We start from the raw sequence: 24,574 nt of genomic DNA, 5'->3' as shown, positions 1-24,574 counted from the left end.
CAATATCATTCAGGGTAAATCCATACATTTGAAATTGAAATTTGCTTTTCCATCCATGCCTTCAAAATATCCATAACACATGGCTTCTCCTCGACAACATCAAAATGATACAAAGTTTTATCGTTTCAGCAACCACCTATCAGAGCAACCGACAAAGACATTGGCACAAACGCTGAGATAGCATTCTCTCTGTCCGGACAAGGTCACGAACAATTCACGATTGACCCTGAAACTGGAACAGTTAAGACTAGTGAGAACAACAACCTTGATTATGAGACGACCAAGATGTACAGCTTAACCTTGACGGCACGAGACATGAATGGTGATGCAGGTGGTCAGTGGAACAGCGTTCCCTTGATCATCTACATCACAGACTACAACGACAACAAACCGTTGTTTTCACACCCGAATTTAAGCCTTCAGCTTTCTGAGGCGACGCAACCTGGAACGTCGATAACCTCCATCAATGCTACGGATGCCGATGAGGGTCTCAATGCAGCTTTACTATACTTTATTAGTGAAGGTAGCCAAGGCAAGTTTAAGGTGGATTTACACACTGGTGAACTCTCCGTGCTCGGTCATTTGGACAGAGAAACTACAGAATTTTATGATCTTGAAATAATTGTGCGAGACCAAGGCCTCCACGTTCTGGATAATGCTGTCCATGTTCTTATAAATGTGACCGACGTCAATGACAATTCGCCCTTGTTTACTGAACTCTTCTACAGTGCGCATGTCGTAGAGAACGCTACCCTGGCTTTTCAAGTCATCTCTGTCACAGCTAGTGACGCGGACACGGGCGACAATGGCAGGGTTACCTATGCCCTTGACAGCGCGCAAGAATTTGTCATAGATCCAATGACGGGAATAGTAACAACAAGACTTCAGCTGGACAGAGAAAACGTAGACTCGTACAATCTTGTTGTCATGGCGACAGACAACGGTGACGTCAGGCTGTCTTCAACGGCTACTGTACGAATTGTCATCGATGATGTTAATGACAATATTCCAAAGTTCAGCAAGACGGAGTACACATCTACTCTGCTTGTTAGAAGCAGTAAGTTAAGAAATGGAACGATCGCCACCATCGTCTCCGCTTCTGATCCCGACTCGGGGGAGAACGGGAAAGTTGCCTTTTCTGTCGATGATGCAGAGCACAGCCAAACGTTTTCAATCGATTCAAGTGGAGTTGTCAGGGTGAATCGGGACAAACTTACAAACAGCGAGTTGATAACCTTCAACATAACCGCAAGAAACGATGTTTCCCCGGCACAGTTCGACCGTGCCATCGTGGTCATTGTTTTAGAACATCCATTAAAAACATTAGCCTTTGATGTTGAGGACTACGAGTTCAGAGTGACCGAAAATGTCATCGCAGATCTGGGAACCGTTCGAGTTCTGAACTCATCAGGTATTACCTACAAGCTGCCCTTCGATATTCCAGGAATACACATCAACAGTACATCGGTGGGTAATTCTGTCATTCAGTCTACTTTTTTCAGAAGGCAAAGGGGGTTAGTCGATAGTTCGGAAACTTCGAATTTATCTGACGTTGTCCTAATAATTCTTTATTTTCCTGGAAGAAAAATCTTGACCATGCTTTGATTTTTGCAATCGTCTGCTTGCTAGACCGTTTTGTCACTTGTGATGAGAACCCAATATTTGATATTCAATATCTTTTGTTTTACTTTTAAAAAGGGTGTCATTACATTGACCAGTCCACTGGACAGAGAAATCAACCCACAAGTCATCTTCAATGTATTTGCAGAGAGTGAATACATCGCCGAAGGTCTGGCATTTACAACAGTGAGTAGACCACGTCTTGAGTACACTTTAAGTACAGCACTATAAACCACGGGTACTTAATCTGTTTACCACTCATACACCATGTGCGCACCATGGGTGCTACATCCATAGGTGCATTATCTACACCTTATTTACACACCTGGTTTATGATTGGCAAACCACTATCACTCACGTGGGCTCCTGATCAAATATCGCAAGTGGGCTTCTGAACCACTTTCAACATTGCATAATTTTGTTGTGTGATATAAATACAAACAGTCCAATTCAAAATCAAAACTCATGAGGATTTTTCATAGCCAGGGACAAAAACAATGACTGACCAGGATTATAGCTCTATATAAACAGCCAAAAGGAACAGCGCCAAATTGCATATATCTATGACATCGAATAAACATCATATAGTATCGAAATAAGATATTATCGACAGTGCCATCCAACATTGTCCACGTTTTCAGATAAGACTTGATCCTATTATATCATGGCACTAATCAACGTTTCGTGAAACTTTGTCAAGAATATCAAAACGATCGATATTCCTATTTTTAATGTAGACGATGGTATCGATATTTCTATTTTCGATTCTAGACGACACGTATCCCATATTGTTCTTTTGTACACTGTCACGCCTTCATACATACAGTGGCAGCCAGACTTAGATTAGCGGACGGACAGGCTGGAATAGATAGGTTTTAGGTGGAGAGACATATTTACAGGAAGAGAGTAGGAAAATATTCGCCCTTTGCGTACTGAGGACTGGCAGGAGGCAAACAGATCGACACACCAACTGAAAACCAGGCGGACAGACGTATAGACTAAGGGCTCACTACTGAACAAATGTAATAATAATAATAACAAGGCAGTATTGCTGAAGGCAATGAGTACTTGGGCAGTGATAGAGTAATTTTGAGGACAATATATACTACTATTCAAATATGGTCTTGAATTTCCTCCTGTCAATGAGGCATTTGATTAACTGGTTATTAAACGAAGCAATGGCATGACAACGGCAAAATATGTCTAGCAACTTTTGTGGAGTTTGAGGCAGGGGTTCTTTATTTATAGTGGAAATTGCTTAAACTCCTTAAATATTCAAATTACAGCAAATTTCTTTTGTTCTCGATGGTAGATGTCTAATATTTAGATGGGCATATTTAGATTTCTACCCTATAGTTATCCCTATATACCAAAAATCGGACATCCAGCTCTATTGGCTTGCTCAGAATTAGATATGTGCATAATTAATAAGGTACAATATGTGGTGTCATAAGGTGTCCCATCATACCATTTATGAAGGGTGTAGCACTTGTGGTTACTGAGTTGTGGACAGATATATATATTTGAGGTCAAAGGTCATCGAGGTCACGTGACATTTTGTCAAAATAATTGTATTGCTAAGTTATTCCTATATACCAAAAATCAGACCTCTAGCTCTATCGGCGCGCCAAAATTATATATGCGCATAATTAATAAGGTACAATATGTGGTGTCATAAGGTGTCTTATCATACCAAATATGAAGGATGTAGCACTTGTGGTTACTGAGTTGTGGACAAATATATATATTTGAGGTCAAAGGTCATTGAGGACACGTCACATTTTGTCATAATAATTGTATTGCTAAGTTATTCCTATATACCAAAAATCAGACCTCTAGCTCTATTGGCTCGCTCAAAATAAGATATGCACATAATTAATGAGATACAATATATGGTGTCATAAGGTGTCCTATCATACCAAATATGAAGGGTGTAGCACTTGTGGTTACTGAGTTGTGGACAAATATGTATATTTGAGGTCAAAGGTCATTGAGGTCATGTGAAGTTTTGTCAAACAAATTATATTGTTAACTTATCCCTATATACCAAAATCAGACCTCTAGCTCTATTGGCTCGCTCATAATTAGATATGCACATAATTAATTGGGTACAATATGTGGCGTCATAAGGTGTCCCATCATACCAAATATGAAAGGTTTAGCACTTGTGGTTACTGAGTTATGGACAATAATGTATATTTGAGGTCAAAGGTCACCAAGGTCACATGATATTTTGTCAAAATATCTGAGATATCTGCGTGAACTGATGGACTCACTGATGGACTCACGGACGGATATGAGGCAATCTATAAGCCCCCTGGACTTTATCCGTGGGGACAAAAAAACTGTGTCACTGCATCCTTTAGGCAATATGAATACGATGAGAAACTAAATTTTTATTTTTCTTGGCATCATACATGCGAGTCTATGGAGAACTGCCTTATACATGGGAGTCTATGGAGGTGTAAACTAAAAAGTCCTCTAACACGGCCAAATTTGATAGCATTGTGAAACAAATCGACGTGCATCTGTATGGGGTTGGGTACTAGGCGTGAACGGACGGACGGACGCACGGACATGACCAAACCTATAAGTCCCCTCGGACTTCGTCCATGGTGATTAAAAACAACGCAACAGTTATTACAGCTACACCGGCGGTAGGTTCATATCCAGAGCCCCGTACGGTCTGCCGCCGTCGCTTGAAAACAATCTCATGCACCCGGCCATATGGGCAGCTGGCCGGATGCATGACTTCCCGGAGAAGGCGAGCTGTCACGTTCAAGCTCAGGATTATTTGTCGATCAAATTTCAGTAAATTTACCTTACCTAGATGAAATTTTGTCTATAGGCTGAAATTTCGCCGAAGTTTGACAAAATTACATCGATTTTTCAGGTTCATATGCGACATTTTGAGTTTTGAGTGCAGACAGAAATACGTTTTGAGGCAACAAGGCTGCGACCCCATGTTGACCCCTAGCCCTGCGTACGATGCTATGTGCTACAGTGAATAAAAGACTGTCATTTTTTGAAGCGATCGAGTAGCTGAGGTAGGCTGGGATACGACTTGGGCCCAAGAACGCTGAATTTCGGCAGTAATTTGGCTTTTTACGTCAAGTCCCAAAATGGATTTGAAGTCACCGACCCAACGTACGGGTCTTTGCAGGGCTGTGGTGAGCGGGGCGATTAGCTGTAGCGGAACACACAGCATCGTACGCAGGGCTAGTTGACCCCCAAGTGAAAATGTGTTCGCGATCAAATCTTCCTATATTTTTTTTCAGAATTTTCAACAAAATCATTGCTTCTTACATCTTTGTAAAATATAAAATACTAAATAAAACTGCGATGTGCCATGTCTCCAGATTTCTAAAATATCGTTCGTTGACCGTTCGACGGAATACTCATTTCGCAAACTTGTGACGCAGTTGAAATTCAATACTGACCGCCAAATAATCTTAATGAGACGAGATCAGTCTAGACATCCTCCAAATTATCCAACCATTCGCATTGGAGTTCAGCTCGCTTAGAGTATCATAACATTCTTCGGCCTTCTTTTAGATCGACCCTAATATCTCCCATTTAGGAAATAAATACACAAGCTACCTCGACAAAACTTCGTGCACCATCCAAGACCAAACGCACTACAAATCTGTCTTGACGTCATCATCTCCTTACATGGTAATCGGCATACCGTATTTTTTAGCAAAGGGGACACAGAGTACGTCGGAGTATTCAGTTTCAAAACGTATTACATTGTGTGATGTTGTCAAAAAAAAGTCATGTTACTGCAGTGGTATAAATTACAAAACACAAAAGTTCAAATCAGTTTATTTTGGACTGGCTTTACCCAACATTTCATATTGTTTCTTATGCCAGATTTGACCACGTACTTACTGGCGACCCCTTTTCATGCAAATTTTGTGTCAAATGATGTGTTCCCCTGGAAAAACAAACGTACGATTTCTAAATGAAGGAGGCGAAATTTGCCCTCAAGACTCGAAACCACCCCTTATGGGGTGTACCTAGCTATTTTTAACGAGCTTCTCGAATCTGCAGCTCTATTTTGAAATGATGGTCTGGTTTTCTCAGCTCAAGGATAAGTGTACTCCATCGCTGTGGGCATTACTATTCTCAACCGGGGGTACAGTTTCCAGTCGTAATGTTTTTCATTGTGTCCGGGATATAAAACCTTTCCTTTTCAAACTTTCTCTTTGATTAACACTAATCCACATCTTGTCAGTGATTAAACATGTTTCAAGTTTAAATGTTAAATTCTGGTCTCGAGCCCTCCTGTTCGACCAAACCGAAATTACCTCTCCCACTTTGGCTCGTCCAGTGGGTGTAGCAAGGGTCGTGCCATCGCCTAGGAAACGGAGGGTGCATCAATTGTTGCATTTCGATGCACATTTTGATTATATTCAGAAGATTTTATGGCAAAAACTCAGATAGAGAAGCATTTATATTCACATCTCACTTATTCAAGACTGGCTGAGAGCAGCACTCCCATTCAGTTAACATCATTACGCCATTTATTATGCCAAGGAAGATGAAGCCAATACATTTTGCCCTCCCTGGTCTCAGCCAGAAATGGTTATACCTTACATTTTTTTCCCACGGAATGAAAACAAATGTACTTGGGCTGAGGCCCAAGTACAATAATAATAATAATAATAATAATAATAATAACAAGGCAGTATTGCTGAAGGCAATGAGTACTTGGGCCGTGATAGAGTAATTTTGAGGACAATATATACTACTATTCAAATATGGTCTTGAATTTCCTCCTGTCAATGAGGCATTTGATTAACTGGTTATTAAACGAAGCAATGGCATGACAACGGCAAAATATGTCTAGCAACTTTTGTGGAGTTTGAGGCAGGGGTTCTTTATTTATAGCGGGAATTGCTTAAACTTCTTAAATATTCAAATTACAGCAAATTTCTTTTGTTCTCGATGGTAGATGTCTAATATTTAGATGGGCATATTTAGATTTCTACCCTATAGTTATCCCTATATACCAAAAATCGGACATCCAGCTCTATTGGCTTGCTCAGAATTAGATATGTGCATAATTAATGAGGTACAATATGTGGTGTCATAAGGTGTCCCATCATACCATTTATGAAGGGTGTAGCACTTGTGGTTACTGAGTTGTGGACAAATATATATATTTGAGGTCAAAGGTCATCGAGGTCACGTGACATTTTGTCAAAATAATTGTATTGCTAAGTTATTCCTATATACCAAAAATCAGACCTCCAGCTCTATTGGCGCGCTCAAAATTATATATGTGCATAATTAATGAGGTACAATATGTGGTGTCATAAGGTGTCTTATCATACCAAATATGAAGGATGTAGCACTTGTGGTTACTGAGTTGTGGACAAATATATATATTTGAGGTCAAAGGTCATTGAGGTCACGTCACATTTTGTCATAATAATTGTATTGCTAAGTTATTCCTATATACCAAAAATCAGACCTCTAGCTCTATTGGCTCGCTCAAAATAAGATATGCACATAATTAATGGGGTACAATATATGGTGTCATAAGGTGTCCTTTCATACCAAATATGAAGGGTGTAGCACTTGTGGTTACTGAGTTGTGGACAAATATGTATATTTGAGGTCAAAGGTCATTGAGGTCACGTGAAGTTTGTCAAACAAATTATATTGTTAACTCATCCCTATATACCAGAAATCAGACCTCTTGCTCTATTGGCTCGCTCATAATTAGATATGCACATAATTAATGGGGTACAATATGTGGCATCATAAGGTGTCCCATCATACCAAATATGAAAGGTTTAGCACTTGTGGTTACTGAGTCATGGACAATAATGTATATTTGAGGTCAAAGGTCACCAAGGTCACATGATATTTTGTCAAAATGTCTGAGATATCTGCGTGAACCGATGGACTCACTGATGCACTCACTGACGGATATGAGCCAATCTATAAGCCCCCTGGACTTTATCCGTGGGGACAAAAAAACTGTGTCACTGCATCCTTTAGGCAATATGAATACGATGAGAAACTAAATTTTTATTTTTCTTGGCATCATACATGCGAGTCTATGGAGAACTGCCTTATACATGGGAGTCTATGGAGGTGTAAACTAAAAAGTCCTCTAACACGGCCAAATTTGATAGCATTGTGAAACAAATCGACGTGCATCTGTATGGGGTTGGGTACTGTAGGCGTGAACGGACGGACGGACGCACGGACATGACCAAACCTATAAGTCCCCTCGGACTTCGTCCGTGGTGATTAAAAACAACGCAACAGTTATTACAGCTACACCGGCGGTAGGTTCATATCCAGAGCCCCGTACGGTCTGCCGCCGTCGCTTGAAAACAATCTCATGCACCCGGCCATATGGGCAGCTGGCCGGATCACAGTCGCTCGAGAGCTATTCAGCTCTGGGACTATTCGCCCCATAGACGAGTATACAGAAGCGAGGTATTTCTCGCTTCTGTATACTCGTCTATGGGGCGAATAGTCCCAGAACTGAATAGCTCTCGAGCGACTGTGGCCGGATGCATGACTTCCCGGAGAAGGCGAGCTGTCACGTTCAAAGCTCAGGATTATTTGTCGATCAAATTTCAGTAAATTTACCTTACCTAGATAAAATTTTGTCTATAGGCTGAAATTTCGCCGAAGTTTGACAAAATTACATCGATTTTTCAGGTTCATATGCGACATTTTTGAGTTTTGAGTGCAGACAGAAAAAGTTTTGAGGCAACATGGCTGCGACCCCATGTTGACCCCTAGCCCTGCGTACGATGCTATGTGCTACAGCTAACACACAGCATCGTACGCAGGGCCAGCGAGAGAGTTGCCGACATCGACGGTTATTTACGAGAAGTGAATAAAAGACTGTCATTTTTGGAAGCGATCGAGTAGCTGAGGTAGGCTGGGATACGACTTGGGCCCAAGAACGCTGAATTTCGGCAGTAATTTGGCTTTTTACGTCAAGTCCCAAAATGGATTTGAAGTCACCGACCCAACGTACGGGTCTTTGCAGGGCTGTGGTGAGCGGGGCGGTTAGCTGTAGCGGAACACACAGCATCGTACGCAGGGCTAGTTGACCCCCAAGTGAAAATGTGTTCGCGATCAAATCTTCCTATATTTTTTTCAGAATTTTCAACAAAATCATTGCTTCTTACATCTTTTGTAAAATATAAAATACTGAAATAAAACTGCGATGTGCCATGTCTCCAGATTTCTAAAATATCGTTCGTTGACCGTTCGACACAAACTTGTGACGCAGTTGAAATTCAATACTGACCGCCAAATAAATGAGACGAGATCAGTCTAGACATCCTCCAAATTATCCAACCATTCGCATTGGAGTTCAGCTCGCTTAGAGTATCATAACATTTTTCGGCCTTTTAGATCGATCCTAATATCTCCCATTTAGGAATTAAATACACAAGCTACCTCGACAAAACTTCGTGCACCATGCACCATCCAAGACCAAACGCACTACAAATCTGTCTTGACGTCATCATCTCCTTACATGGTAATCGGCATACCGTATTTTTTAGCAAAGGGGACACAGAATACGTCGGAATATTCAGTTTCAAAACGTATTACATTGTGTGATGTTGTCAAAAAAAAGTCATGTTACTGCAGTGGTATAAATTACAAAACACAAAAGTTCAAATCAGTTTATTTTGGACTGGCTTTACCCAACATTTCATATTGTTTCTTATGCCAGATTTGACCACGTGCTTACTGGCGACCCCTTTTCATGCAAATTTTGTGTCAAATGTGTGTTCTCCTGGAAAAACAAACGTACGATTTCTATATGAAGGAGGCGAAATTTGCCCTCAAGACTCGAAACCACCCCTTTATGGGGTGTACCTAGCTATTTTTAACGAGCTTCTCGAATCTGCAGCTCTATTTCGAAATGATGGTCTGGTTTTCTCAGCTCAAGGATAAGTGTTCTCCATCGCTGTGGGCGTTACTATTCTCAACCGGGGGTACAGTTTCCAGTCGTAATGTTTTTCATTGTGTCCGGGATATAAAACCTTTCCTTTTCAAACTTTCTCTTTGATTAACACTAGTCCACATCTTGTCAGTGATTAAACATGTTTCAAGTTTAAATGTTAAATTCTGGTCTCGAGCCCTCCTGTTCGACCAAACCGAAATTACCCCTCCCACTTTGGCTCGTCCAGTGGGTGTAGCAAGGGTCGTGCCATCGCCTAGTAAACGGAGGGTGCATTAATTGTTGCATTTCGATGCACATTTTGATTATATTCAGAAGATTTTGTGGCAAAAACTCAGATAGAGAAGCATTAATATTCACATCTCACTTATTCAAGACTGGCTGAGAGCAGCACTTCCATTCAGTTAACATCATTACGCCATTTATTATGCCAAGAAAGATGAAGCCAATACATTTTGCCCTCCCTGGTCTCAGCCAGAAATGGTTATACCTTACAGAGTTTTTTCCCACGGAATGAAAACAAATGTACTTGGGCTGAGGCCCAAGTACAATAATAATAATAATAATAATAATAATAATAATAATAATAACAAGGCAGTATTGCTGAAGGCAATGAGTACTTGGGCCGTGATAGAGTAATTTTGAGGACAATATATACTACTATTCAAATATGGTCTTGAATTTCCTCCTGTCAATTAGGCATTTGATTAACTGGTTATTAAACGAAGCAATGGCATGACAACGGCAAAATATGTGTAGCAACTTTTGTGGAGTTTGAGGCAGGGGTTCTTTATTTATAGTGAAAATTGCTTAAACTCCTTAAATATTCAAATTACAGCAAATTTCTTTTGTTCTCGATGGTAGATGTCTAATATTTAGATGGGCATATTTAGATTTCTACCCTATAGTTATCCCTATATACAAAAAATCGGACATCCAGCTCTATTGGCTTGCTCAGAATTAGATATGCGCATAATTAATGAGGTACAATATGTGGTGTAGGTGTCCCATCATACCAAATATGAAGGGTGTAGCACTTGTGGTTACTGAGTTGTGGACAAATATATCTATTTGAGGTCAAAGGTCATTGAGGTCACGTGACATTTTGTCAAAATAATTGTATTGCTAAGTTATTCCTATATACCAAAAATCAGACCTCTAGCTCTATTGGCTCGCTCGCTTGAAAACAATCTCATAAACCTGGCCATATGGGCAACTGTGTATGGGCAGCTGGAGAAGGCGAGCTGTCACGTTCAAGCTCAGGATTATTTGTCGATCAAATTTCAGTAAATTTACCTTACCTAGATGAAATTTTGTCTATAGGCTGAAATTTCGCCGAATTTTGACGAAATTGCATCGATTTTTCAGGTTCATATCCGACATTTTTGAGTTTTGAGTGCAGACAGAAATAAGTTTTGAGGCAACATGGCTGCGACCCCATGTTGACCCCGGTATCTGCTAAAGTGCGGGTTGCGGGCTACGGGCTGCGGGTTTTTAGAATTATGGCTTGATTTCTAATATATGTAATATGGCAAATAGTATATAAGAAATAAAACCTTTAGAATGTGTCTATTATAAATAATGATGATCAGGTCTATCGTACAGTATCCCTTTTCCTGCAAAGTCCATATTTCACCATCAGGTCAAGATGGTTAAAATTAATGAAACACTACTATATGGTGTATTTTAACGTAATACTGTATATTTGAAGGCTGTTGAAAACATCAATGCTGTAAACTTGCTTTTTTGGACTAAAGATGCTATAACAGACCAAACCAAATGGGTGAAAATACGTTATGTTTCTGAAAAAAATCAAAATCTGCTAAACTAAAAGCGGCGATTCCGAGGACCAATTTATTTATTCCGAGCTGCCTGGCCATTACAAATAATTAGGGATCTGAATCAATTTTCTTTCTTGCCATGGATGTGAGTGAGAAATATACGTAATACCAGACTGACAAAAAAAAAATCACGCCTCGGAAATGTCGCCACTTATCGCGGAATCAAAATTGTTACATTTCTAGTATCAGGCCATAGGAAGTAAATTCTTTGTAATGTATCCATTCACAATTCGGTTCCAGGGCAACTCATACAGAAAATTAAACAATGCCTAGTTAAATGCAATGCATAAGGAAAGATTTGACTTAAAAAAGCGTAGAAGTGATGTGTATTGTAAATGCCGTGTATTTTTCATGAAATCTTTAAAAAGAAAAAGACGTACAACAAAGGACTTAGTTTACTTTGCCGTTTCGGTTCAAGCGAGGTCGCAACCTCAGAGAACGACATTCTGCTAACATTTTACGCGAGAATTTCAGTGGGAAAAACACGCCGGTGCGTTGCCTTTTTTTCAGGAATCGATCTAATAGGAATATTTTTGGATGAGTTTGTGTTCTGCAGCTCTCAATAATTTATCTCCTAATATCATGAACGTATGACTTGCACCTGCAGTATGATAGTCGCTCCATGCCGGTATGCCCCCTTCAAGCATTTGATCCAGCGTGACTTTGAAAAGTTTCCTAGGACTATAATCGTGTTCACCACAATAAAATTATTTGAAACATTGTTGAAAACGATTTCGAAAATTGTGCTTTATCGGCGGTTGAACTAATCTGAAGTGTGAGAAGGGCGAAAATGATATCAAAAAACACACATTTTTTCATGCCCACAACCCGCAACCCGCAAAATAGCGCATCCGGTTGACCCCTAGCCCTGCGTACGATGCTATGTGCTACAGCTAACACACAGCATCGTACGCAGGGCTAGCGAGAGAGTTGCCGACATCGACGGTTATTTACGAGAAGTGAATAAAAGACTGTCATTTTTGGAAGCGATCGAGTAGCTGAGGTAGGCTGGGATACGACTTGGGCCCAAGAACGCTGAATTTCGGCAGTAATTTGGCTTTTTACGTGAAGTCCCAAAATAGATTTGAAGTCACCGACCCTACGTACGGGTCTTTGCAGGGCTGTGGTGAGCGGGGCGATTAGCTGTAGCGGAACTTGTGACACACAGCATCGTACGTAAGGCTAGTTGACCCCAAGTGAAAATGTGTTCGCGATCAAATCTTCCTATATTTTTTTCAGAATTTTCGACAAAATCATTGCTTCTTAAATCTTTTGTAAAATATAAAATACTAAAATAAAAATGCGATGTGCCATGTCTCCAGATTTCTAAAACATCGTTCGTTGACCGTTCGACGCAATACTCATTTCGCAAACTTGTGACGCAGTTGAAATTCAATACTGACCGCCAAATAATCTTAATGAGACGAGATCATTCTAGACCCCGGTTCAAGACATCCTCCAAATTATCCAACCATTCGCGTTAGAGTTCAGCTCGCTTAGAGTATCATAACATTCTTCGGCCTTCGTTTAGATCGACCCTAATCTCTCCCATTTAGGAAACAAATACACAAGCTACCTCGACAAAACTTCGTGCACCATCCAGGACCAAACGCACTACAAATCTGTCTTGACGTCATCATCTCCTTACATGGTAATCGGCATACCGTATTTTGTAGCAAAGGAGACACAGAATACGTCGGAGTATTCAGTTTCAAAACGTATTACATTGTGTGATGTTGTCAAAAAAAGGTAATGTTACTGCAGTGGTATAAATTACAAAACACAAAAGTTCAAATCAGTTTATTTTGGACTGGCTTTACCCAACATTTCATATTGTTTCTTATGCCAGATTTGACCACGTACTTACTGGCGACCCCTTTACATGCAAATTTTGTGTCAAATTGTGTGTTCTCCTGGAAAAACAAACGTACGATTTCTATATGAAGGAGGCGAAATTTGCCCTCAAAACTCGAAACCACCCCTTTATGGGGTGTACCTAGCTATTTTTAACGAGCTTCTCGAATCTGCAGCTCTATTTCGAAATGATGGTCTGGTTTTCTCAGCTCAAGGATAAGTGTTCTCCATCGCTGTGGGCATTACTATTCTCAACTGGGGGTACAGTTTCCAGTCGTAATGTTTTTCATTGTGTCCGGGATATAAAACTTTTCCTTTTCAAACTTTCACTTTGATTAACACTAGTCCACATCTTGTCAGTGATTAAACATGTTTCAAGTTTAAATGTTAAATTCTGGTCTCGAGCCCTCCTGTTCGACCAAACTAAAATTACCCCTCCCACTTTGGCTCGTCCAGTGGGTGTAGAAAGGGTCGTGCCATCGCTTAGGAAACGGAGGGTGCATTAATTGTTGCATTTCGATGCACATTTTGATTATATTCAGAAGATTTTGTGGCAAAACTCAGATAGAGAAGCATTTATATTCACATCTCACTTATTCATGACTGGCTGAGAGCAGCACTTCCATTAAGTTAGAAAGATGAAGCCAAGACATTTTGCCCTCCCTGGTCTCAGCCAGAAATGGTTATACCTTACAGAGTTTTTTCCCACGGAATGAAAACAAATGTACTTGGGCTGAGGCCCAAGTACAATAATAATAATAATATTGGGTTCTTATAGCACATATCCATAAGGGGTAATCACCGAGAATTTAAGGTAGTATGCGCCTCGTAAGTGAGAGATTTAAAAGTTTTGCTCAAACTTTCCTTGATGAATCTTTCAGTCACTCTCTTTCCAAATCAAGAATAAAAATTTGGGGTTGTCGTGAAAATCTTAGTACTACAGAAACAAATAATCCAGGATTTACCAATATTTAAAATTCAAAATGGCCCCCCATCCCTGAGTTAACTCTATGAAGAAAAATAAAATTTTCGAATTTCGAAAAACTAAGCCGATGAAGAGTTTTCTTACACCAAGAGCTTTAAAATGAATCCCCACAACTGGTAGACCAGAAAAGAATGGTAAAAGTTTGAGAGTCCGAATATCTGTCCCTGAGGCGTGTTCTACCTTAATGGTAAGATTAGCTTCATAGAGTTCATTATTATGACTGGATTATTATATAGGGTAGTCAAAGAAAATAAGGCAAACACACAAAGCAAAAAATAACCTTTGTGTAAACATTGGGTTGTTCACTTTGTATCGTTGAAGGTAACAATCACAGTCGAAGATGTCAATGACAACCCGCCATACTTCGAGTACCCGGATGAGCTATATCACGTGGTTGCTGGTGGCCTCAGGGAGAACCATTTGAATGATACTTTCCTTACCGTGCAAGCAAATGATGAAGACAGCGGTCACAACGGCCAGATACAATACAGCATAATCGACGGCAATGAAGGTCAGCCTGGGTCACTCCTCGTGATCATACAGTCACTATTACTTGCAAGTGAAATATTTTAGAACGTAATTTGGCCAGATATGTTGTAAAAGTAGCTTACCTTATCGGGAAATCCCTCACATTAAGCGGTACAGTGGTAGCCGATGGAATCGCTCATTGTTATAGAAATGATATTACAAAAATCCAGTACAATTTAAATGCTCATTAATTTAGAAATGGTTAATAATGCATCATGCGTAGTATTATATCAGTCATATTTAATATTCAGCGTCATAACAGCTCATCTATTTTGCGACTATTCAGAATGGCTGAGATACAGTAACATTGCATATGGAGAAAATGATACAATATGGTTGACGAAACGCTTGTACGTTCAATGTGATGATATCACCCGCTTTTGACGCATTTGTGTTCAATGCGCTGCTTTCCTACGCATAAAGTGTAGTGCACTTGGCGCATGCGTAAAAGGAAGGCCAAGTTAGCGCCAACTGATTAAATGACATTCTAGCATTATTGAGCATGTAATGCACAATATTAAAGGGACATGAGCTGTAACTTTTGACTAATTTTTCACTACTCTCTTTCAATGTATCAACTACACAATTTTACTATTATCCGATCATCATGACCAATGCCCGGTGTCCTGTTTGCCAACGCAGCCTGTATACGTGAAATGACCATTGTTATTGCTGATAAATATATTCTAGTCCGGACCTGAATACAACATACTCATATAGGGTATATTTATGAGCTAAATATTAGGAATTTCTCCATAGTTCAGGGATTCAAACCAGAAACTGCAGATGATACACAGAAAAAACAAAATTTTAAAAATGACAAAAGTTACAGCTAATGGAAATTAACTACAAATAAAGCTGTCTGTGTGTTCAGAAATTATTTCATTTGTAAGTGCAAGCCTGGCGATTTGTAGATTAAATGTTATGACTACGCTTGGATTCAGGAGTCTTTGTTCAGTAACGCATGATACTGGAGGTTAATGAAGGTATGCTTGATAATATCCCCGCCTTAATCATAGACACCATCAATGTTACTATGGAGAGCACCATGCTATGGGCAAAAATCTATTCGTGATGTTACTCTCGCTATCATAAGTTATCTCATTGGTATTCATCTTGCCCTTTCAGATGCGAAGTTTAATGTCGACAGTGACACGGGTGTCATCTCAGTCATTTCAGAGGTCGATAGAGAGATGGTGGATCATTACATATTAACAATTATGGTAAATATTATCGTCCATTGCATTATTATTCGTTCGTTGGTTCACAATCGGCTTCGAAATTGAATTCCCTGCGACAGAAGTTTCATTAAAGGACACATTCAAGACCATTTTGACCTCATTTGTTCAATGTGAACGGTGGTTCATTTTTATTTTCTGCTCAACCATTGGCAAAAAGAACTCTCGTGAAGGAACTAGACTAAATATAGTAACTGAACCCTAACCCTAACTCTAACCCCTAATCATCATCAATTCAATCTAACCCTAACTCTAACCCCTAATCATCATCAATTCAATCTGTTCTCCTCTATTAAGGCACAAGACATGGGGGAGGACGACCGTCTTAACTCAACGACTCAAATTTTCATACCAATAGTTGACGACAATGATAATGCGCCGAACATTACCACAGATTCATCAAATGTCGTCGTGCAAGAGAACGTCCTAAATGGCACCGAAGTAAGTAGCACTGATTAACTTTCTGAATTCTATGCTAACCAAGCAATCAAAACAGGGTAGCAACGTATACGTTACAAATGAATGAATACACATGTATTCCGTACATCATCGATGAGCCATCGATTAGCCACATCTTTGTTTCCTACCGGTACTGCTGATTGACAGTTTCTCCGTCTGTTGTATTGTTCAGGTGGCATTTGTCAGAGCTACAGATGACGACAGTGGACAAAACGCTGAAATCGAATTTGAACTCATTGATGACGCGGATGGTTATTTTCAAATCGATGGTAAGCTTAGTTCTCCCATAGACCTTAAACGTTTTTAAGGTCTATGGTTCTCCTCCTTAAATGCTCTTTTACTTTAAGTTCTTCCTTTCTCGCCCTAGAACACACTTTATTTTACGACTTCCATATTGCTTACGTGATGAAGGTCAAAGATCTGAAAAATTATAATGGATACCGTCAATCCTATACCTGATGTACTCTGCATGAATACCGCATTGAATTTTCTTAGCCACGAACAACGCTCAATTTTATGATTAGTAGAGTAGTACGAGAGTATAGTGTATCATAATTATTTAAATACGAACGGGATCTTCCACAATTCCTTAACATCTATTACAATGAAAACAAAAGTCTCATACTATTTCTGGCAAATGATCCGCTCATACATCTGTTTTGCACGACATGTACGCCATGACTTTCACGATTCGTTTACGCCAAATGCAATGCAATACTATTTTGTCTCATCAGAACGCTTTGGATATTTACCATTCTGGCATATGTCTCGCTTTTACTGTATGCTTAGCGAGATCTCGTACTACTGCAGGTTAAGTTGAACACAAGCAACACGACAAAGCTTTGTAAAAAAATACTTCCTGTCGACTTTCAGGCAGCATGCTCATAACACAACCATATACTGACGGAATTCAAAAGTTGTAAATTGACAGTTAAAAATTTGTTATTGCAATTAATAGAATAAAATTACGACAAATTGATTTGCCTATTTAGTGAACGCTTCTGTTAAACACAGCATTGCCAACAAATGCAACAGATGCAGCCAACGAACAATGCACTTTTAAAGGGGGTCTTTACTATGATAAGATATATTTGCATGACAAGTAATGTGAACTGATTAATTTAAGTCATGAGGTTAATTAATTAGCTGTTCATAATTTGCCCTCCCACTAAATTTTTGTCAACTTACCCTCCTGCACTCAAACTTCATTTTTTCCCACTCCCCCACTTATTTTGCCTGTTTCCCCTCCCCACTGTCAATTTTTGAAGCTCGCCTACCATGTGGCGAAAAAAAATTGCAGATTTCCCCTGCCCTTGTAAAAGTTCCCCTCAATATTTGTCATTCCATTTCCCCTGCAGACATGAAGCTACCCTACTCTGAGATGAAAAACCTGTCGATTTTCCCCTGCCCTGTGAAAAAAATTCCCCTGAAAATTAAAATTCGCATGCAGACACATACTGCAGTGGCCTTCTATCAGAAACACCATGGCTCAACTTTTCCTGTCCCCGTTTTAAAAGTAGCTTCCCCCTCTCCTCATTTTCGCCAAGCCCTGGTCCCCAGGACAATCAACCAATATCTGCCCAGCCCGACAGAGAAACCTAAAATTTGCTCCCCTGACACCTAAAAATATGTCCCCTGCCCAAGCAAAATTAAAATTTCCCCTGCCCTCAAAAATTGCTCCCGGAAAAGCTTTTTCGATGAATAGCTCTGTAGGCTGCACCTGAAGCAAGGCTGTCCTTGTTGAATAATTATTGATGACTTTGACACAAGTTATGATAATGGCAGATAATCATACTTGTATTCACGACGATACACGCTGAATTAATCGTGTTAATAAATGTTGACAATGATTCCAGCATTATCAGGGTCGATCCGGACGAACCAAGATATGGACTACGAGACTCAGGAGAAATATGATATTGCTGTGATCGCCGTGGACAAAGGATTACCGTCATCCCGAACGTCAGAAACACTTCGCATCGAGGTTTTGGTCATCGATTACAATGACAACTCGCCTCACTTTACAGGGCAGCCTTACACTGTATCATTGGCTAAAGACTCCACTCCAGGCAGCTCTGTTCTTCAGGTTTCGGCAACAGACGATGACAGTGGGAGGAATGCCGATCTTACATACACAATCATAGGTAGGTATTTATGGAACATGAAGAGTTATTGTATTTTGATCTATACAAAATTTTGTCAAGGACTTAAAATGGCCATATTAAGTTTTCCTATATAATTCTTATTTTTTACAAAGTTTTTTCAATGCCTTAAAATGACCTTATTAAGTTCTCCTTGGAAGTTCATGATTTTTTCAAACGTAGAAAGTAGTTTTGACTAGACATAGTAACTTTTTCAAACGAGGCTATATCCTCAACTACTTGACTCGTGCAATGTACAAACAGCGTACGCTGATCGGCGCTCTCAGCCTCTATGTATCAAACAATACTAACTGTACCGTTCATGGCACATATGTAGGCACCGGAAAAGCGAGTTAATTTTTATGATCGAAATAAACAGAATATAAGATTTAGCAGGTCGACTGTTTCACATGGGTTCCGAGCTTGTGTTTGTCGCTTAGAAACAGTCAACGTCCAGGGCACAGCAGACGTAATAAACTCAGTTTGATGAAAATTTACTGTGTATTAGAGAGTTTTGGACATGTACTTCTATACTCTCGCTTGCTAGACCTCAAATCTGCATCTGCACTATCGTGTGCACAAAGTTAGGGAAAGTCTCAGATTGTTGCATTAGTTCGTAAGAGCGAAATTCATTTGTTTACGAGCAGGGGGTTTGACCTGTATTCAATTACTTAACTTCACTTTCTCACTTTTATTTTGTGATCACAAGTTCTTTGTGTTTATAAAAACTGCACACTCGCGCTAACAAATTATACAGTCATTGTTTCTAGCTCGTTCGCGTCCAAAATACAATTTACCAACAGTAACATTGTGTCCTAAACCTTTCATTCGTCAAATTATAAAGATAGAGATAAAAGTATCATTTTAAATGTGCTGGAAGTGTCTGCCTGCTCTAACCACAGCTGGTCATTTCACTCTCACAGTGTCGATGAAACAGCACTGAATTCTGCGGTCTTGACGAGACGCATAATTCACAGTATATTGTTCTCTCAGGCAGACATCAACATTTCGCATTTTTGAACTTCGGTTTAGGGAGGGGTTATCTAAAAGAAGAAATTTCTTTTCTTGAGCTTATGCGACAATCTGAGACGGTCCCTTAGCCATGAGCCTCGAAAATAATAAAAGCGCAAACTTGAGTTCGCGGTCTGCAAGCGAGATCTTCTTCTGTCGCACAAAACATTAAAACGGGTTAATATTACCGCACTCAATTGACAGTAAAAATTGTTTGTAAACGAACAGTCGAGAAAAACCTTTCTGAAAAAGTTGGCATCCAACAGAAAATTTTACTCGCGTTTCAGTGCCTTGTATTCAGAGAAGTGTTTTGTTCTGTCTTTTAGAAAATATTAGAAACTTTCAAATTCTTCTCAATAGCTGGTAAACCACCTTCATTTCAGAAAAACGGAAGAACGTTTATATGGTACAGTGAAAAATCACTTACACAAAAAGAAGAAAACTTCGTCGGGGAAGACGATGTTTTCAATTTGTCGCCTAAGAAGCACGTGATCGCCGACGATTCAATGAATTCTTCCATATAGCTCTGAGAATGAATTAATTCTCTATGAGTTCCCCAGTTTTAGTTTGAATTACAAATATGGACAGGTAGTTTACCTAATGTTTTGTATTGTAGGAACGGACAAGTGTGGACTAGATCTTTTTAATATCGATGAGACCACCGGAGTTCTGAAACATACCCGTGTCTTATACGAAGAACCCGCTGGTACGTGTCTTCTGACTGTCAGAGTCATGGACGATGGACAGGAGCGCTTGAGTGACATAGCTATTGTAAGTACTGCGGGTTTTTTGTGTAGAACCTCTCCGTAGTTTTGGTAGACTTCTACAAAACTCATGTATAACGACATACTCTGATTTTCAGTTAAAGCCCTACTGCTTCTTTAACTGTGAAAGGACTCCGATCCAAAAATGTTTTAATTATTACTTTAACGAAAAATCGGAGCGCGACGCTAGATGTAAGTTGTGGGGAAGTATACCAAAGCTAAAAAGAGGTTCTGAACAATGCGCTCAGATTATCGACTTTGTTTATGATTTAACAGTTTTTACCTTCTCGTGTCTATTTATAGACAGAGAAGGTATTAGAGTTGAAAACCAGTATGCTGCTGTCAAGTACTTCCGCCTGTCAAGACTTCCGTCTGTCAAGATCCGTTGACGTCATGCCATTGTGATGGGTCATATCATAAACTGGTGGGGGTGTTCATGGCTCAGGTTGAGGTGTGGGAGAACGATTTTGAGCTATGACAAAAATCAAAAGGGACTTAGCGGCATAGCCACAGTGTTAAGCCTTTCTCCAAGGTTTCTTAGTTGACTACAATCTATTACAGACTACTGAGCTGACGTTAGGGGTACTCACTTTGTGTTTGCTCACTCTGTGAGCGCTAGTGTTTGGTACTGAGTTGCGTGGATATCCCCTCATGGCCTCACGTGATCTTGGCCTGTTGCATAATCTGCAGAGATGATCATATGCCTCCGAGTCTGAAAACTGTCATTGTGTAAGCCTGTCAGCATTTTCCTTGCATTTTTTCTCATTTAATTTTGCAAAATATCGGCGAGTACCTCAATATTTCAAGATAACCCTTTCTTCCCAATCGTTTCCTGGAGTTTCAGAGTCATATGAACGAAAATGAGTGAAAGTTTTAGACAGGAAAATCGGACGTCGGCCATGTTCAATGTTTACAGTACAATCAGAAGTTTACGTGGAGGAATTAACCAACAAACACTATTCATGATGCCCGCCCTCTAGAGGCAGACCCTCCTATATGAAGTACCACATTTGATGCTTGTGGAAAGCTTGACCACACAATGGAGCATTTAAACTTTTAGAAAATGACAAACTGAATAAGAAGGTATTCAGAAAATGTCAAATACTGCGGAAAAATGCGCAAATATTCAATATAAACAGGTTAACTGACTGGTCAGCTATAAAAAACAATGAAAATGTTTATGATCAAAAGTTTTTGAGATGCGCACATTTTAACAAATACAGAAATTATTAACATTATAAATATTAGACCAAACTATTTTTTCAGGGATGAGAAAGGTTGGAAATGAGGGGTGAGAGACAAAGGCACTCCTATTGCTGCATGTGGATGCAGCTACACCATTTCATTTCAGCATACTTATTCACTGTGTTGTGTTCAAGTTCCATATTGTACTGACTGTCATACAAGGATAACATGAGCAAATCAAATCAAATTAGAAAAGGATCAATGCTGTTGTGTGGATTTTGCTGAACATGGCTGATTTTAATATTTCGCCCTATATATTTGGTATCCAGGAAAGGCATATTTTGATGTAAAGTCAAAATTAACACTACATTGCTGACAATATATTTTAGAGTTTCTGCATGAACTTTTCTTTTTTAAATTATAGTATATTAGTACTTCAAACAGATTAACAGTTATCGTGATGTCAACCCATAATTTTACATCACAAAGACTGTAATTCTGCCAATTTTTTTTGTTTTTCAGTCATTTTATAAATTTTGCACTGCACAAGATGATTGAACAAATTGCAATGTTTGAATTTGTAAACTCAGAGAATAAAAATCCTTTGGTCACAGATTAATTATTTTTTAAAAAGCAATTTACTCTTAAACACTTTTAGCATATATTCTTTACACGGTCATGTATTTCAAGGAAAATATGCCTATTAAAAACAGTAATTTCTTCACTTTCAATTTTTTTTCAATACTATGACAATTATCAGCCATGAGGTTATACAAACACAAGACCAGATAAGCGTTTTTCATCATTTTCACAGGACTCTTTGGAAAATCCATTAAAAACAGTTAAAAGTGACTTAAAATGATCACTTGGTATACATTTAATTTAAAGATGCCAGGTTGTGTATTTCTCATGCACTCGGGTCAGTAAGGAAGTGCGTCATTACTATTTTGGACTGTGAATTCTTATTTCTGAATTATTTAACTTTTTCCCACATTGAACTATCTTTAGGCAGTTATACTGTAGCTTAGAATTTTTTTGATTGATGTATTTAATCATCTTTTGGGTTCTTTGGGTCCATATCCCACCTCATGCTCCTACATCATCAACTATTTACCAACAACTCCATGCCAACAACCAATTACCTGACCTGGCCACACATTAGAGAAGGTACAGCGTCATTGACGGTATTTTTCTTTGTTAAGTGATCATTATGCGTTATTGTTTAAGGTTCCAAGACAAGAAATTAACCTTTATAAACTAACAATTCTCTAGTGTTGAATAAGCTCAGAATCCCCGTAAATTATATATTTTCGGAAAGCCTAGATATAGAAGAACATTTTGGTTATCATAGTGTCACCATTGTTTACATACCTATCACGTGACAGGTAATTTGCATAACCTTTCAAAAATCGGTTTTCCCTTTCGGGTGAAATTTTACTCCACAAGCTTAAAAACAAACCAATGCAAGCAGCATACCATCAAAGTAGTATAAAATTTTAGAATCCGAACATCTATCCCTGAGGTGTATTAAACCTTAACCATGCTAAAAGCTTCAAGAGCGACACTCTACAAACAGTAAGTGATGATACAGCACCAGTCATATCTAATATATGCCCTTACTGCAACATGTCACACAGCTACAGTGTCCCTTTAAATTCAATCTGGCATATGATATTACACAGCAAGAGTTATTGCTTAAAGAGGTTGTATAGTCTCGTTGCTTATTCTGTGTCAACATTTTATATTCTAATCAAGTATTTCGTCAGTTTCGTTTGCCCCAAAATAGAACAATTCAGTGTCAATTGAATCTATTATGCAACTCCTGATCCAGAAGAGTTGGTCATACGCTAAAATACACTGCTATCAATTACTTTGCCCGTTTTAGGTGGAAGTTAATATCACCGAAGTGAACCACCCACCACAGTTTGAGTCCGACGTCTACAGTGCCACAGTACCTGAGAACGAGCCAGTTGGTAGTGACATCAACACCTCTCCAAACCCACCCAAGGCCATCGACGACGACCACGGACCAAATGCCGAGGTAGTGTACCGGATTCTGGGTGGAAATGAAGATGGTGAGCCCGTATTCCATCAAACTCATGACTACATGCTTAACATAAGGCCAAAGTAATTAAATTCTTTGTTTTGCGTCCCCACCCGCCTAGGTTTTTAAGGTTTTCATGAAAAACACACACAGTGTATTTAAATAGGAAATTTTAGGACATGACCGCTTAGCTTTTCTGAACTAAAATTTTGTTACAATTATTTTATTTGCTGCAATCAAATTACATTGTGTTTATTTCTTGTATGTGTTTTTCAGCCGCTTAGACGCGTACCTTTTTCCATTTAGAGTGGACGCAAAACAAAGAATTCAATTACTTTGGCCTAGTGGCAGTTTTATACAATATCATATCAATGTAATGGTATGTTAGATTCCTAAAAAGTGTCAGGTGGTGCTATGTGGTGGGCGAGACGCTCTCTTTGAAAATATTTTCGTTCATTATCTATCTTGTTTTACTTCCTTAACCATACTAAAGGAGTATTCATTAAAACAAAATTAAACCTAACTTTGCCAGCCAAGGGATATGCTAATTAGCCAACACAGCTCCACAAAATGTATGCTAATAAGTGAACACGGGTCTACCAGATAACATGCTCATTAGCTAACACAAATCGACCACATTTATGCAAATCACTTCACAAAGCTCTACCAAATATAGTAAACCTCAATGTACATCACAGGGAGGTCATATTCGATACATGTTATTGAATCATTTTTTATGTGTAGTTTAATATGTAGTTTTATATTTATTTTTCTACTGGCCTTTTATTGAGTTATTTATTTATGTTTATTCTGTATTTGCATATATTTTATTCAATGCACAAAAATCCATTTATGGACGCATTGACTTTGAGTAATAAGAAAATTACATACATTAATGATATCATCGAAATCACGGGTTCTTTAAGAATAAGTCTAATTTTCTTTACACACAA

General features: G+C 39.0%; 1 protein-coding gene across 1 annotated transcript in view; it reads left to right on the top strand.

Moving 5' to 3' along the window:
- Positions 1-24,574, top strand: part of LOC139119363 (cadherin-23-like) — a 95,878-nt gene that overhangs the window by 59,139 nt on the left and 12,165 nt on the right. The window contains exons 20-28 of the mRNA XM_070683151.1: positions 130-1,467; positions 1,699-1,806; positions 14,573-14,762; positions 15,908-16,002; positions 16,315-16,458; positions 16,649-16,745; positions 18,333-18,620; positions 20,245-20,399; positions 23,463-23,652. Of these exons, the coding sequence (XP_070539252.1) occupies positions 130-1,467; positions 1,699-1,806; positions 14,573-14,762; positions 15,908-16,002; positions 16,315-16,458; positions 16,649-16,745; positions 18,333-18,620; positions 20,245-20,399; positions 23,463-23,652 (2,605 nt within the window). The remainder of the gene's footprint in view (positions 1-129; positions 1,468-1,698; positions 1,807-14,572; positions 14,763-15,907; positions 16,003-16,314; positions 16,459-16,648; positions 16,746-18,332; positions 18,621-20,244; positions 20,400-23,462; positions 23,653-24,574) is intronic.

This window comes from Ptychodera flava, chromosome 19 (assembly GCF_041260155.1).
Source record: "Ptychodera flava strain L36383 chromosome 19, AS_Pfla_20210202, whole genome shotgun sequence".
NCBI lineage: Eukaryota > Metazoa > Hemichordata > Enteropneusta > Ptychoderidae > Ptychodera > Ptychodera flava.
The sequence above is the reverse complement of the archived record's forward strand: the minus strand, read 5'-3'. Positions and strand labels throughout refer to the sequence as shown.